Source organism: Electrona antarctica (genome assembly GCF_951216825.1).
Source record: "Electrona antarctica genome assembly, chromosome: 6".
Lineage (NCBI taxonomy): Eukaryota > Metazoa > Chordata > Actinopteri > Myctophiformes > Myctophidae > Electrona > Electrona antarctica.
In genome coordinates, this window is record NC_136811.1 from 23770923 (window position 1) to 23788764 (window position 17842).

A 17842-nucleotide genomic window follows, 5' to 3' on the forward strand; every position below is an offset into this window, starting at 1 on the left:
CCATGCTCCGATTCTCTGGCTGATCTCCTTCTCCGCCCTCCCCTCACTCGTGAACAAGACCCCTAACCATCTGGTTAGGATGCCTCTCGTCCTTGATGCATGTCCCACTGGAAAGAGACCCCAGGCAGACCAAGGACCAGATTTAGGGATTACATCTCCACATTGGCCATGGAACGCCTCGGGATCCCCCAGGAGGGGGACGTTACTAATGTTGCTCTGGAGAAGGAAGTCTGGAGCTCTCTGGTGGAGCTGGTATTACCCCCACCACCTGACTACAGATAAGCACGGTTCCAGATATGGGCATAAAAGGGGCACAGGCAGACAGATGCAGAAATCCCCATTTATGGGCATGAATGGGACACAACTTATTTTCTTTAACCTTTATTTATTCAGGGAAGTCAGTTGAGAGCAAGCTCTCTTTTTGAGTGGTGTAAACCACTCCTACAACTGGCTTTGTTAGTTTACGTGTCTGTCTGTCTGTTCGTAAAAAATGAGCACGGTTGCTATGGTCACCCAGTTCACACGGGTGTGATTTCATTACGTCAGACATTACGTCAGACCACAGCTGATCAGTCTATATAAGACCTTACACCACTCAGTTCACACGGATGTGATTTTTCAATAACGCCCTGATTACAGTACACATAACATACAATATAAATAATAAATACATTACAGGATAAGAAACAGTCTAGAGTGAGCAAGTACAGCTGGATCTCAAATGGATCCTTACAAGTCTTTTAAAACGTGAAATCAAATTTTTCAGTTTTAAGATTGATTGTAGACAGTTCCACATGTGAGGTGCATAGTAATGAAAGGCTGTTTTACCCAATTCAGAATTCACAATGGGGATTTTTAACATAATGTAGTTTTGGGAGCGGGTGTGATGTTGGCCAGTTTTGGGATGTAGTAGGCTGCTAAGATATGTAGGCATTTTTTAAAGTAAGGCTTTGTAGGCAGTGTTGTTCTCGTCTCTTAGCCAATGAAGGCCAACCAACCTTTTCATACAACCTACAGTGATGGGTGAGGAATCCATCTCCAGTTATAAACCGGAGGGCAGAGTGGTAGATTGTGTCTAGTGGTGTTAGTGATGACGGAGCTGCATGCATATAAATAATATCACCATAGTCGATAACTGATAAAATTGTGCTTTGAATCAGCTGCTTCCTATTTTTTTAATTGAAGCAAGCTTTGTTTCGATAGAGGAATGCTAGTTTTGGTTTCAGTTTAGTGATGAGTTGTGAAATGTGGGTTTTAAATGATAGTTTGTCGTCTAACCAGATGCCCAGATATTTATAGATTGAGACTTTTTCAATAGGAGTCCCTTCACTAGTTGTTATGTTAAGGTTTGATTGAGTGGCATTTGGTTTTCTAGAGAAGACAATTAATTTGGTTTTACCAGGGTTTAAAAGCAGTTTGAGATTGGTGAGGGCCTGTTGAATTTTGTGAAAATCTGTTTGTAGGTTTTGAAAAGCTAGATCAACTGAGGGGGCGACTGAATAGATGACGATGTCGTCCGCGTAAAGATGTACTGCACTATTTGTAACTCCACTGCTAAAATCATTTATAAAAAGTGTGAATAGGATCGGGGCTAGGATCGAACCTTGAGGGACCCCCTTGCTGATATTTAAAAACTTTGAAGTGTAGCCGTCAGCTATAACCGCTTGTGATCTTTCAGAAAGATAGCTTTTAAACCAGTTGCAAGACTTCTGATCAAAGCCAATAGCCTTCAACCTTTTTAAAAGTAGATCATGGTCTACACTATCAAATGACTTAGAAAGGTCAATAAATAATGCAACACAGTCCTGTTTTTTGTCCAGGGCATGAACAAGGTCATTTACCACCTTAGGGGTGCATCTTGTTACTCTGACTTTTTCTTGACTTTAGCTTTTTTCTCGTACCAGTTTTTCTTCCTTATTTTGTTTCTCTCACTCTTTCTCCTCTCCATTACTGTCTTTCTGACATTATTGTCTACTTACCTCCAATCCTACATCCTTTTAATTATTCTCACAGATTCATACATGCTTTTTGACCTTGCTCATGTCTTTATGAAATAAATTTCTCAATTCCCTTTTCACTGTTATACTTTCTGTTGCTTCCACCCCCCCACCACCCTTCTCCATGTGTCCTCCGCGTTGGCCATGAAGCTTGAACCTTCCAAGACTTTGAAGTGCTGTGATTTCCAGGCAGATTCTTCAGTGCTCCTTTTAATTAGAGAATATAGCCAAATACAATTCTCCACTCAGCCTTTGTTGGCATGTCATGTGAAAAGTAAAGAACGGAATACTAATTGATAGTGCCGTATACTGCCAGTGTTTGTTTGACTCTCAAATCAATTTGTGAAAGTCTCACTAAAAGTAAAAAAAAAAAAAAAAAGATTACAAAACTAATCCCATCCTTCATATGGAGCCGATAACATGATTGTCAGCAGCTGTTCTTGCACTGTACCTTGCATATAGAAATTCCCACAAGCCGAGGCAGAGATGTCCGATTATTTGGCAAAGCAAGAATAGACAGAACTAGATAAAGTGCCCCTCGGGGCACAGGTCTCCACCAGGGCAGTTCAGGTTGTGGTCTTTAGGTGGCGCTATAATAGGCCAATGTGAAAAGGGTGCCATTTCTTCTCACGCCTTGGATGGCAATTGGATGATTTGAGGCATTTTGTTCCAAAAATGTGTTTTGCAAAAATCCACCTGTTGGTGGCGCTATAACAGGCCAATGTGAAAAGGGTGGGATATATCCCTCAGCCTAGTAGAAAAGTGCGTGAAAGGCTTCAGGAGTTGTCGTAGCCACAGGATAATCTAAGCGGTGGATATTGCTCTTGTCTTCATGTCTTTATGTATGTAAATTGTCTTGTTCTTTGTGTTATGTCAAATGTGTGTATATGTGTTCTGCATACTTGGCTGCTGTGTCGCAAGACAAATTTCAGTGTGAACTGACAATAAAGTACTATATCATATCATATCATATCATTTCACGTAAATTGCACGCTGCGTTCATGATTTGAGGCTTTTTGTTCAAAACGGGTCAATCCTGCAAACTTTGAAAGCCAATTAGGATGGAATATGAAATATCGGACAGATCCGTCTTGAACACATGACTAGAGATAGTGTGTAATGATTTGCGGGATTTTTGGACAGAATCTGGAGGAGTAATATTTAAAAAAAATCTGGAAAATTTGGGGCAGAGGTTCATCGTTTTGGCATCGACCGGGTTAATGGTGCCCGAGATTATCTGTACACAGACGGACGGACGGACACACACAGACGGAGTGCAAAACATACTCTCTCCCCATGCCTTCGGTCTGGTGGAGACAATTATTAAAGATGCAGTTTGTGCAAACAGTGAAAAATCTAATATAATGAGGCTTTTCATTCATTTGTACAACCTATGTTCATGCATTTCCAATTAGCCCCACTTGCAGGCGATAAAAAGTCTGCCTTTGGCATATACAAAGACTACAAAGGAAAACGCTTGTTATGACGCAAGTATGTGCACTTTGTGCAGACATCATAGCTGTCTCAATTGAGTCGGCAACCCCTCGACTCCCTTCAATAGCAATCTTCATGTTAATGTATATGTGACTCAAAGGACATGGATCAAGCCAACTAACGGCCCCTGCAGTGGCTTCTTCTTCTTCTTTTGAAATTTGCACATCCACTTACTTGTCCCTTGACCAATCGTGTAATGCAGCATAGGAGAATGTTCCAAGGCTTTCCATGGCTGTGCCTGGCAGCTCTGACAGCCCCTGAGCGGAAAGCCAAGCCATCAAAGGTTTCAGCTGGCACAGCTGAGAGTCACATATTACTCTTAAATGATGTGAAAACTGTGAAAGCCCTGCCATCATTAGAATTCTTAAAAAAAAGGTGTGGAAAAAAAGAAAGAAAACTTGGTAAAGGGGAAAAGGGGGGAGGGTGGAGATGAGTAATTGTAGAAAGATATGAGAGGGATCTGGACAGAGAGGAAAGATGAGAGATTAAGGGAGGGCGAGAGCCGCGAGAGAGAGAGAGGACGAGAGAGAGGTGGATGGGGACGTGGCTGGGGAGAGAGGGTGAGTGGAGAAGGGAAGAGAGATGGAGTGAGAGAGAGTGAGCCACTATTATGGGAGAGTGCATTAACATTCAGCTGACATGCCATGCTCCCCACATTGAAAAAAGGAAAAAAGAAAATACAATTTCACAGCATTATAAGTCCTGTTTATCACCATTTGTTTGTTTCCCGAAACATGAGGCAGCTTGGAGGACACAATGATGAATTACAGGCTCTCAGAGAGAGAGAGAGAGAGCTTCTTTTCCTGCATTTTCTAGCACAAAATAAAAACAAAAATGTAAATGTCGGCAGAATTAATTATTAATTGGTTATGAACAGATCTTCTCATTTGTCATTTAATGTGAATATTTCATGCGTCCAGCCAGTGTGTTGAAAACAAAAGCAACCATTTAATAAATTGTATGTTTCCTGTTGTCAGTTTCATATACTTTACAGTGTTATTACTAGAATTAGTCTCACTGAATGAAATAGTTACTTCCATATCTACAGTATGGCTGTAGCTGTAGCTTGAGAATACACAAAAGCATAACAACCATTTTGCTCTAACACCAGTCCCCTACTGTGTACCTTCAACAATGGCCTTTTTTATAAGTGGCTTTATCTGAGAGGACAGGGACATATGTTATGTGGGCTACCACATCCTCTCCTGTGTTGACCTTGAGGAAGTGCTCAGAAAATAGTCCTGTGTGTCTGTTCTCACGCTGTTCTCCCCCTGGTCTTTGGTGATTGACAGCGGAGGACACGTGCGGTGGCACCCTGAGGGGTTCTAGTGGGCTCATCTCCAGCCCTGATTTCCCCAACGGAGACACTCCTGGAGCTGGCGGTGGAAGCCCTGGCAGCGGGGAGTGCAAGTGGACCATCCTGGCCGATCCAGGAGACACTATCTCCCTGGTGTTCACCGACTTCCAGATGGACGAGAAGTCTGATTACCTGGAAGTGGAGGGGTCCGAACCTCCCACCATCTGGTGAGTTGAGTTGTTGATGCTTGTTTGTTTGCTATGTGTGTTTGAGGTTGATGAAGCTTATACAATGTCAAACCCGGTGTGTTATTTTAATCTGAGCGTATGGATAAATTAACACAGATAATTCTAACCTCCATCTAGGTACATTTGTACACTCTCAGAGATACAAATGGATCAAATTAACAGAGGGTTTTAACCTTAATAGATAGGCTACAAATGGATTAAATTGACCCTTACAGGTCCACTTTTTAATGAAGACTGATTTTACTGTGTGACAGATCCACTTCAAGTGGTGTTGTCAACATGTAATATGTTTAAAATACATTATTTTAAAGAGGGAGTGCCGTGATTTTTGTACTTTTTCCAATTTTTCATGTGTTTAAGAGGTGACAGTACTTCATTAGACCCCTTGGTGTGGTTGTTACGTGCAATGATGTCTTCCCTTGTATTTAGGGTTTCTTCCTGGAGGCTGAAACCTTGACAGTCAAATGTGCCAATGAAAAAAACAGTATCAGCCCCTCCCCTAACCCCTCCTACTTTATCATACAACAACAGCTGTGGGTGCGGCTTCAGTTCAGGTGAATCACCATTCACCGCCCATCACCACCCACTAGGCAAACCAGGCATACTTAATGAACTGGTGGGCGTGCACACATAAAAACAACAATAACAAATACTGTACACTATTTTGAAAAGATTCTTCCTCCTTATATAACAATAAGACCTGATGATCATGTTTTAGGGTGGAAATTGTAATTGTAATTCTTTTTTGATTTTCTGAGCTCAATTGCACCCAAAAAACCTGAACTTTTAACATTCAGTAGATTTTCTGTGGTCTGGGGTTTTCTGGTTCAAACAACTGCTCTGAGTTTCCTGCTGTTTGTGATGTCACAGCCTGCAAATCTCATGTCAATGGGATTTGCCAGCAGACTGTTTTGTCTGTTTTCATTGCAGCTCAAAAGACTTCCAAACCCCAGAGCAAACTCCAGAACACAGAAAATCCACTGAATGTTCAAAGGTTTTTTTGGGTGTAATTGAGGTCATAAAACCTAAAATAAAAAATAAATTAAAATTAATGTCATGAAACCTTTAATAACTGACACAAATGTAAGCCTACAGTAGATGTAGAGTTCTTTCATAGACATATAATTCAATAAGATACCATTGCTTTTAGATTCTGATGGCAGCTATTTAATCCATGAGGTGCGCTACTTCTCAATGTCACAAATTTCAGTTTATTGCTTTTCATAGATGGAGAATCACTCCACCTGAAACGGGGGATTTAAGTGCTTTTGACCCTGCAACCTTGAGACATGAGGGTTATCCATCTCTTCTTTGCCGAGTGGGAATGGCATCATCTAGCAAGTTTATGTGATCCTACCAGGCATTAAATATAATTGGCTGAAGAAGCTCTCATCAATTAGAGAGAGAGAGAGAGAGAGAGAGAGAGGTGTGAAGGGGACAGTGAGAGATGTAAACTTGTGATTGCGAGGAATATTTACTACTGCTCAGTTTACAGAAATGACATCATGAGTATGCGCAATTTGTCAAGATCCACAGATATGTCCACTGTCCAGGAGTACAAAATGAGTGAGAACTAGAAAAAGTGCCCCTCGGGGCACAGGTCTCCACCAGGGCAAGTCAGGTTGTGGCTTCCTGGTGGCACTATAATAGGCCACAGTGAAAAGGGTGACATTTCTTCTTACACCTTGGATGGCAATTGGATGATTTGAGGCATTTTGTTCCAAAAATGTGTTCCAAAATCCACCTGTTGATGCTATAACAGGCCAATGTGAAAAGGGTGGAATATATTCCTCAGCCTAGTAGGAAAGTCTGTGAAAGATTTCACATAAATTGCACGCTCCGTGGTAGTGCTGTCGCCTCACAGCTAGAAGGTCCTGGGTTCGATTCCTGCTCGGGGCGCTGTGAGTGCTGGCGGCGTGTTTCCTCCTTTGCGTCATCAGTGCCCATACCCGAGGCGGGGTTGGCGAAAGGGCCTTTCTGTGCGGAGTTTGCATGTTCTCCCCGTGTCCCCTAGGGTAGGTACCCTCACAAAAACATGCAGTAATCCTGGTCTCTAAACAAACTGCCTCCCCCTGGCCAGCCGGGGCGCCTGATGGAGGGGAAAGGAACTGGTTGGAATAACGTGTTCCTTCCACGCGCTACGTCCAACCAGGGAAACTCCCCCCTGTCACGTGTAAAGGAGCAACTTGGACACTCAGGCAGGAAGGAAGCATGAGTTCAAGTCCATTGCTCTCCCCATGTCCCCAATATATGGGGACTAGGTTGGCGGAGGGTGTGTAGAGAGCCCAGGATCACATTAGATAATTGGCACAGGGGTGAACAAATGGGTTACAAAATCGAGGGATAAATTTTTTTTTTTTTAATTGCACGCTCCGTTCATGATTTGAGGCTTTTTGTTAAAAACGGGCCAATCCTGCAAACTTTGAAAGCCAATGTTAGCCAATTAGGATGGAATCAGTAATATCGGATAAATCCGTCTTGAACACATGACTATAGAGATAGTGTGTAACGATTTGCGGGATTTTTGGACAAAATCTGGATGAGTAATATAACAAAGTGTTTTTCAAAAGTCAGCGTCCTGGTGGCGCTATAACAGGCCGTTCTAGAAAATTTGGGGCAGAGGTTCATCGTTGGCATCCAGGGAGTGTGTGTGCAAATTTTGGCATCGACCGGGTTAACGGTGCTGGAGATTAGCTGGTAACAGACGGACGGACAGACGGACTGCAAAACATACTCTTCCCCCCATGCCTTCGGCGTGGTGGAGCTGATTTTGTTGAGTATACCTCTGATGGATACTATCCACAAAATTATGTGTAATTGAACGTTCCCTAACAATGTGAAATGGCCCATTTCAAGACATTAATACAAATTAAAAGATTTTGTACAAAATAATGTGGTGTTTAATGTGAGTACTGTATACTGTACCGTCATTCAGTATTCTCCAATCTTCCCGTAAACACCCACGTATTAAATGTTATCAATCAATACCTCCAATGTGTTTTAACCAATCAAGCTGTTAACAGCTGGCCACAATTTGTCAATCCAACGCTCTACTGCAGTTACTATAGCCAGCTTATTTAACACGATTAGCCAATAACGGTAGTACATTTATATTTATCAATGTGTTTACAGCAGCACAGGTTAACATTTGGCAAAATGTCAATGTTGACTGTGGAAAAAACTGAAACCAGACAGAAAACCATCAAAGCGGAGTGGACAGAGAAATCCATGTTTCTGGAAATAAAGGTTAATTAAGAGGCTGATGTGTTGCTTTAGTAGGGCTACGTTATTTGACCATTGAGTGACATCTCCATGTACTTAATAGGCTTTATTTGGGAGTACATGGAAATTATAAAATCGCTATTGACATGACAGAATCACTGTTTGCTTTTCACTGCTGATTTGAGTATTAGCTTCTTTTCCAAACACTGCACAACTGATTTATATTCCGTCATCATCCATACAAATCAATGCCATGATGTCATAATTTTAGATAAACTAAAAGCACATTTTGCAGCAAGATTTTATTACTCGAATCTCTCACAAAAGTCTTCTTTCTTAGGGTCCTGCTTTCTACTCTACTGATGTGCGGTCAGATTTCAGACTTGGTTTATACGTAGTTGCGCACCAGTGTGGCAAAATCAAGTATGAATCAGGCTTAAAAGTAAACAGGTGCAGGCCTGTTAAAAGTAGGCCGGTGTCCGACTGTGACGGGCACGTACAGGTCTAGTCCTACTATAAATGTGCCACGTCTCTGCGTGCGTGCGTGTGTGTGTGTGTGTACGCCACGGTTGTAATGCACGTAACTCGAGAACCGTTTTCCCCACCGACTTCATATTCAACACACGCGTTCCACACCCCCGCAGGGAGTGCAGTGCCCTGACTCGAGTCGGTCGGACCCACGGTTCTCCAGAACCACCACAAAAGGCTCTGCTCAGGCTCTGCCAGTGGGCCTACTCAGCCGAAATCCCCTCACCAGGGACGGATTAACCCCCACGAGGGCCCCTGGGCCGGTACGTTTTGCAGGGCCCCCATAGCACGCGTGCGTGCAACATTTTCATGATTTTCCGTGTTTTTATCATCTTTTTGACCTAAATTTAACTAAATGAATGGCCAATGAAGGGCCCCAGGAGCCCTTTTCAGGGCGTCAAATCTATTACCACGCAGTCCAGTTTCTCTGAAGGGCCCCTGAGAGCCAAGGGCCCCTGGCCCAATGGCTAATTTGTCCCTGCCCCTCACCTGTGCAATTTCCATCTTCTGCCTCAGCCAATTGATTGCCATGGCAACCCCACACCTGACAATTAGAGTTCTCATCAGGCCTGAAAATTAAGGCCCGGCCCTACCCTAACTGGGTCGGCCCGAGGCTCGGCCCGACCCTAAAAATTACCATAATGTTAGGCCCGAAAACCCGAAAAAGCCAGAGTGGAAAAAAAAAAAAAAGGAAAAAGAAAAATGCCACTATATGGCCGCGGCGCTTTGCACCGTGGTTCAAATGTTATTGAGGCGAGTGTGAACGGACTAATCGCTGAAATAAAGGATTTATGTAACTCACGTTAATTGGCTGATAATGTTCCATTTCCAACTTTCTAATGGTTTCCAGCGATTTCCAGGGGTGAGTAAACATCTTTGAATCAGATACAAATAAAATAATAATAATAAAAAAGAAAATCACGGAAAATCACAGAGCCCGAGGCTCGGCCCGGCCCGACTAATTATCGTGCATTTTGGGCCCGACCCTACTCGAAAATGTCGGGCCGGGTCGGGTAGGGTCGGGTTCGGGCAGAGATTGAGAACTCTACTGACAATTGATTAGCCTACTTAACCACTCCACTTTTCACAGTCAGTTTGCCATCTTCACACACAGGCAGATACAGAGATCTCCATGTGGGACACAGACAGACAGTTAAAACGGGTGCTATGACAAGTTGACAACGGGTATTTTTATTAGGTTCCCAAGTTGCATCGTTCTCAAGTAGGCCAGTAGCCGACAGGCACGTACAGGTCTAGTAAATCTCAAATGACGCAATGATGAACTCATACATGTAACTACACTGATGGATATCAAACGAACAGATTCCACATGCTTAACGGTGTGCAATCAAACATCCAAGCCTTACTCCTCAATTATTAAGGGATTGTTTTACATACTCATACATCCTCCTCATCGTAGCTTGTTGGTTTTGTTCCTGGACTGCTCATTACATTAATTTCAACCATACTGTGGAAGTGTCATATACTTATGACACTTCCACAGTATGGTTAAAATTTAAGTATGTTGATATTTTTCACACACTACAGTGTGCTGAACAGTGGCCACTCAACATTGTGCTGTATGCATATACAATGCAGTGCTCTGAGGAGTAAACCGTACAAATATTCATTCACAGTCAGTGGCCACAGACTGTGAAAGCGGGAGATTCAGAGAGAGAAAAAAATGTCAGCTTGTCATGGGGAGTGTGTTAAAGACACAGAGAAAGAGTCAAAAGAGGAGACACTGGAGGAGGATGGAGATGACTGCTAAGTACTGTATATTGACACTGTTAGGGAAAGACTGACAGGAAGCTGATGCTGGATGACGTTGAGGTGTTTTGACAGGCCGTAAGGTAACGCTCCTCTTCCACTCTTAGTTATGAAAACTCCAGAATTAACTCTTTCTCTAACTCTTTCTCTCAGTGTGAATGTTTCTCAGCCAGATGGCAGATAACTCTGTTGGTGTGTGGGAGAGGTGAAAAATTTAGTACAGTACCTGCGCAGTGCGCACCCTGTTGAGTAATGTGTTCGTTTACTGCATTAAATTAAATATTTCAAAATGATTCAGAAGAGAGTGTGTTCTTTACTTTTATCTTGTCAAAGTGCCATGCATCCTCCAGCTTACTTGGACTCAGAGTTGAGCACTCTCTCTTAGTTCTGTGGACGGGTGGTCTGTGTATTTTGTGAAAAATTGAAAATAAAAACAAAATATATATTAAAAAAATTTATCTTTAGCACTGCATTATCCGAGCTTAGTTGTGGAAACCTTGTATCTTTGAGAAAACAGCTTTTCGGGACTTGAGATATACTTGAGGGATTTCCAGTAGGCCTACTCATCCTGTTCATCTTATTTCATTCAGGAGATAGTAGATACTACTAGATTTGAAATTAAACCTGAGATAGGAAGCACACAATGACGGCAGCAACTAGATCTAGCAGGGTCAAGTAAGTTATTGTACCAACTATCATTAATTTGTGATTGGTTCCCATGGAGGTATTATTGGACTAAACTGATTGGCGGATTGCATAATATGCAATAACATGGAGCATCAAAAGCATGAATTTGTGTATGAAATCCTACACACTCCGCCCTGGTGCCCTCCTACTACACTGCTGAATATGTATTTGTTATCCATTTCCCAGAGAGAGTTTCAAAAGACTTTCAAAAGGAAATATTTATTTCTAGAGGTGAAAGAGGTATGACGAGCACTGGGGATGTAGTATGTTTTGCTTGTGTTGAAGGTCATCATGGATCAGCTTCATTGAATGCCTCAAAACCAGGATGATGCTACTGTGCGTCGCCAAACGCCATATGCTGTCAGATAGAGGTCTTTTCAGAGTCTGGTGGGCCATGTGGGAACCAGTGAGCTGTGTTGGTTACAGCCAGAATTCCAGAGAAAGGGCTTAGGTTAGGCCAGGCACACAAACAGATACAGATAAACAAAAGCTGCTGCTCTACTTGGAGATGCCATGTACCGTACTGACACTGTACATGTAGTTTAGTGTTTCTCCTTCTTTAGCAGTGTTTCAGTGTATTTGTTGTAAACCCAATGCACAGCTACTTTTGCTTTATATTAAAGCAAGCTTATCAATTTGCCCTTGAGTTTTAGAGAAGCATAATGATAACTGACAGCCAGTGAACATTAAAATGTATTATACCCAGTTATTGAGATCCGGGTAGCTTAATCAGTATAGCACTCACCTTTGGACCGCAAGGTCATGGGTTTGATCCCCAACTCAGTGGCACGACTTGGGTGTGGCAAGTTGTCTGGTAATGTTGCACTCCACCTCATCAATTCATCTCCCCGGAGCCTAGCACAATGAATCAGGGATAGACACGTTCTTTATTTATACCCCACTAAGTAACGAAGTACAAAGTTGAGTACTGGACTTTACTTTTTTTTTAGTATCTATACTTTACTTATTCGTATTTGTGAATAATGTATTTATTTAGAATTAACCACTTACTGTAGGCCCTATTTAGGGGGATCTTTCAATATTTTTGGAATTTTTCAAAATTTCAATATAGCAATGCTAAAAAGAAAATGTATTTTGCAATTCTAAATATTTAAGTATTTTGAAAAGCATTTACTTTTGAAAACTCCAACTCAACAAATTTGACAGAACATCTTCACTTGAATACTTTGTGCTAACTATAGACCCAACTCCTTAAAACATATTATTTTTAATTGTTTCATTATGTTCTATTTATTGTCTACATGTCAGATGTTAATTTGTTCCATTTCTGTGCTTTATTCAGACACCATGGTGAATGGAGAATAATTGCACAAACCCTAAATCTACAATCACAATCTTTTTGATTGGAGAAACTGGGTGGTCAGCTCTATATCCAGAACTAAACACAACAAAATTGAATAGCGACTGTAAAGATTAAATGGAAGCGGGGAGGTGGCACATCCGCTTTCCCTCCTGATCATTTTAAGAGCTTCTGTGCTCCAGACTTTATGACGGAAGCATTACAAAATTGTGGGTGGCAACAGTCTGGCTCACGAGACTAAGCTGATAGCAGCACTTCCTTATGAACGGGGACATCTTTGGCCTCTCCTTCCTATTGCAGTCTGGAGGTATGGTACATCTGCTGTATCGCATTCACAAATTATTAAATAACATAGTTTTTGTTGAGGGACAGGCACACAGACAGACTTTTTTTTTTTTTTTTAAGATATTTTTTTTGCGGCTTACGCCTTTTATTGGTTTTTGAAGGGACAGACGGTAGGCTGACAGGAAACGGGAGAGAGATGGGGGAAGACATGCAGTAAAGGCCGTGTCGGGCTCGGGAGTCGAACCCGCGGCACACTGCGACTGGATTACCAGTCGGGTGCCCAGACGGTTACGCCACCGCCTGGGCCACAGACAGACTTTTAGGAAAAAATAGGACGACTTTTAGGAAAAATATGATTACTTTTTAGGAAAAAATAGGACGACTTTTAGGAAAAAATAGGACGACTTTTAGGGAAAAATAGGACGACTTTTAGGGAAAAATAGGACGACTTTTAGGAAAAAATAGGACGACTTTTAGGAAAAAATAGGACGACTTTTAGGAAAAAATAGGACGACTTTTAGGGAAAAATAGGACGACTTTTAGGGAAAAATAGGACGACTTTTAGGGAAAAATAGGACGACTTTTAGGAAAAAATAGGACGACTTTTTAGGAAAAATAGGACGACTGTTTAGGAAAAATAGGACGACTTTTAGGAAAAAATACGACGACTTTTTAGGAAAAATAGGACGACTTTTAGGAAAAAATACGACGACTTTTTAGGAAAAAATACGACGACTTTTAGGAAAAAATACGACGACTTTTAGGAAAAATAGGACGACTTTTTAGGAAAAAATAGGACGACTTTCAGGAAAAAATACGACGACTTTTTAGGAAAAATACGACGACTGTTTAGGAAAAATACGACGACTTTTAGGAAAAATAGGACGACTTTTTAGGAAAAAATAGGACAACTTTCAGGAAAAAATAGGACGACTGTTTAGGAAAAATAGGACGACTTTTAGGAATAAATAGGACGACTTTTAGGAAAAATAGGACGATTAGGAAAAATAGGACGATTAGGAAAAATAGGACAACTGTTTAGGAAAAATAGGACGACTTTTTAGGAAAAAATAAAACGACTTAATAAAGATATGTTTTCACAGGGGTGAAAACATATCTCTTTCCCTGCCTTCAGCAGGTGAAGATAATCATTCAGGGTAGGTCAAAGCAAGGCCTAAGATGCCCACCAGCCGAATTCTGTGCTTTAGCTGAATTGCCATGAGAGATACATCAAATTACTTTTTTCTCGTATTGATTAATCCTACATGGCTAAAAAGAACCAATCAAAATGTCCCAAAAGTGCACAGCCAATCTACCACTCCAGGCAGTTTAAAGTAAATGCAAAATACACTTGCAGATATGTGAATTGATAATTGACCTTGGTTTGCCACCAGACTAGTTAAGGCAAGACATTTTATATGCTGTGAGCAGCACATTGTGTTGAAGTTAATCCCCTGATTTTGTACAGAAGGCAGGCAATAAAGGCATGTTGCATAGTTAAGAGGACTGCTGGGCAGTGGCTTCTCCCTTGTTACACATACACTATATTCTTAAAGCAACATGTCGTGTTATAGGTTTTGTGGGGAAAAAAGACAGAAAGAAAAAAATAAAGAAATATGGTGAAGGGGGAAAACGAATTCACTTGTTCCTCAGGTTCCTTGTTAAATTTGAACAAATTGCTCACTATCTGTTGCGGAGCTTTACCTAACCCTCCTATTTCTGACGCAAGGCAGAGGGGAACTGGGCACCTTTATTTCTAAGTCTTTGATATGACATTTCTGAGAAGCAGTTCACAGACCAGGCCATCAAAGAGTGTAAGGGTTAGGTGTCTTGCACAAGGGCATTATAAAGATGGATAGCCTACCTTGTATACTGAGAATTGAATGTCAGGCCCAAGCTAACCCTGCTACCTGACAGTTATACAGTAGCGTCGTGATGCTGCTCTCTCCTTCTAGCCCCTTATTTAAACGCTTTCTATGAAGCCTTTATCTATAATGCAATATAGACATTAGACACCAAGAGTGAGAGAGTTCTTAATTGGCTGATACTTACAATTATCCTCTCCGACCTATACTTACTCACTTTTAGACACCTTCATGACTCCTTATAAAGCAGCTGTAATGATGGTGTGAGAGTTTCTGTAAGCCATAATGCCAGGGCCGGATCTACCTTATGGGCACTTTGGGCACGTGCCCAGGGGCCCTTGGGCACGTGCCCAGGGGCCCTTGGGCACCAGGGCCCCCTAAACAAAAAAAAACAAAAAAAAGACAGACATTTTCCCTGCTAATCCGAATTAAATAAATGGTGTCTAAAAAGATTAGTGTTTTATTGTTGGTGAGAAGGCAGCTGAAAAGTGCAATTGTGTGTAAAGCAGCAACAATGCGCTAGATTGGCTATCACTCTGGGGGGGGGTAGGCGACCGGAAATAGGCCAATATAATGGCATAAAACCGCCTCAAAACAGCCCCAAAACAGCAAAAATGTTGCGCGCACGTGAAGGGGGGCCCTTCCAGCTACAGTGCCCAGGGGCCCTCAGAGGTGTTAATCCGGCACTGGTATGCCTTATCTTGTCGTATATCAACACCCATATGACATACTGTAGGCCCTATTCAGACTATCTATAGTGAAAGGTGGCGCATGGTCTACTCTAGTGCATGGCTGCAAATGCCTTGGGGCAAGTTGGGGGTGTGTCCAACTTCAATTTTTCTTTGATTGATGATTTCTTCCTAGAAAAATGTATGAAAGTATAATCAGTAGCTGTGTTAAAATTCACTGTTAGTCCTTGAAAAGTCCAGATCGATACTGTGTGGGAAGCTAAAACCTGGATGAAGCCAAGCATAATGTGTAGCATAAAAACACCACGCATGCCAAGAAGTAATCTCAGAGAAGCCATATTGCATATCTATGAAGGAAGGAATAGACAGCCAAAGTGACTGCCGAGATAGAATAGCTTTGAATTATGTGAGTAGTCAATTTTTCCAATTGGACTTCCTCCTTCTTTGTCACTCAGTATGCACTGGGAGAGATACAAAAAGTAAGCAGTAGACAGCATTACAGCACCAAATAAATAAGTACATACATACATACATACATACATACATACATACATACATAAAACCACACACTTATTGCTTAACTTTTTCAGGAGCATTTGCAGTGCACATACCTCAAATAATTAGTGTAGTTTCTATCGGCAACACACTATTGTTCTCGGTCAGAACAGAAAAATTAAGCTTTTAGTCATACTTTGCACAGTTATAATATTAGGCAGCCAGTTGGAAACAGTCAAAATTGTATCGCAACATAATTGATGTCAAACTATTTAATAAATCACATTTTTATCATCATGGTGCTCATTGAGACAGAAAATAATGTTGGCGCCCAATATACAAAACAATAACATCCAGTATGTGGTGCCTTTGCTCAGTTTATTTAATTTAACTATAATACGAACTAGAATAACAATGTTAAATTCCTGTCCATTCATTTCAATAGGCTGCTCAACAGCGCCACTTGAAGCAAATTACACCAGATGAAGTAAGCAGTGCAGGTATAACATTATGGTACATGCATACTTACACGCACGCACGCACGCACGCACGCACGCACACACGCACACACACACACACACACACACACACACACACACACACACACACACACACACACACACACAAGCAGCTGGCACTGCTTAAAAATTACTTTCTTTCCTCCGAACTGTAATTCCAATGCTGTCAAAATATTAGATTTTAAAAACTTTATTTTTTCCAGAAATCATGATGTGGTCACTCAAGATATTCCACAGACTTATGAAAGGATTTAGTGAGAACTATTTTCTACCGAAGTATACCCGCCAACTGTCTATCTCCACGTAGAATGTGTGCCAGTCATGGATGTAGCTGCCAGCACTTATAGTATCTGTGACGTAACGTGATAGACAGTAACTGTGTTATGAGTTCTGAGACATTGCTGTTGAGTTTTCCAAATATAACCTTTTGACGCTTTCAGCAGCACAAACCAAATGCAGTGAGCATTGACTGCTAGTGATAGTAGACTTGTCCAAACCTCTGCAAATAATACCAAAACTATCTAGATGGATAGATAGCACCTCAACCTCGGGTCAACTGCCTCTTTAACAACAGTTCTGTTAACCTCTAGTATTGTTTTAGCCCCGCTGGCAGCTTATTAGCGTGCGTGCGTGCGTGCGTGCGTGCGTGCGTGCGTGCGTGCGTGCGTGCGTGCGTGCGTGTGTCAGCCCAATTGAGGTCCTCAGAGATGTGTATTCCAAGGAATTTGAAATCACTGACCCATTCCACTGTGGCGCCATCTATGTGAATAGAGGTGTCTAACAACTCCCCTCCTGACAGCTGACATCCACGTTCAGCTCCTTGGTCTTGTTGACAATGAGAGTGAGGTTGTTCTCCTGGCACCATAGGGTCAGTGTTCTGACCTCGTCCCTATAGGCCATCTCGTCGTCATTATCGATCAGGCCCAGCACCGTCGTGTCGTCAGCATACTTGATGCCATTGCTGACCTATATGAGCTCTGCGTGGCCACACAGTCGTGTATGTACAGGGCGTAGAGGAGAGGACTCGCCACGGCCGTGCAGCCCTGATGGGTTCCTGTGTTGAGGGTTTGAGGGTCTGACGTGATGTTAACTCGGCGGCCCGATAGGAAGTGCAGTATCCAGCTGTGTAGGCGCATATCCTCAGGTCCGCAGTCTTGGGAACAAAATTATAATGTTGAATGCTGTGCTGTAGTCCACATGAAAAACAACATTCACATGCATTTGTTCTTCCTCTTGGAGTGAGGGCAGTGTGTAGATCTGGAGATATTTTGATGAAATGCCATCAATCAAGCTTTATACATGAATGGCTATCAATTACCATTGATGTATAATATAACAAATCTGCTAGATCCCTAGGCTATTCTCCCTTGAAGCCCCCTTCTTACCTCTGAGAAAAGCTAAGATTCACTCACGCACGCACGCACGC

General features: G+C 41.9%; 1 protein-coding gene across 1 annotated transcript in view; it reads left to right on the top strand.

Annotated features, from left to right (window-relative positions):
- LOC306924819 (CUB and sushi domain-containing protein 3-like) overlaps positions 1-17842 on the top strand; it is a gene marked incomplete at both ends in the record, with an annotated part of 337974 nt that overhangs the window by 77121 nt on the left and 243011 nt on the right. Inside the window, one exon of the mRNA XM_079503471.1 lies at positions 4784-5015. Within this exon, the coding sequence (XP_079359597.1) occupies positions 4784-5015 (232 nt within the window). The remainder of the gene's footprint in view (positions 1-4783; positions 5016-17842) is intronic.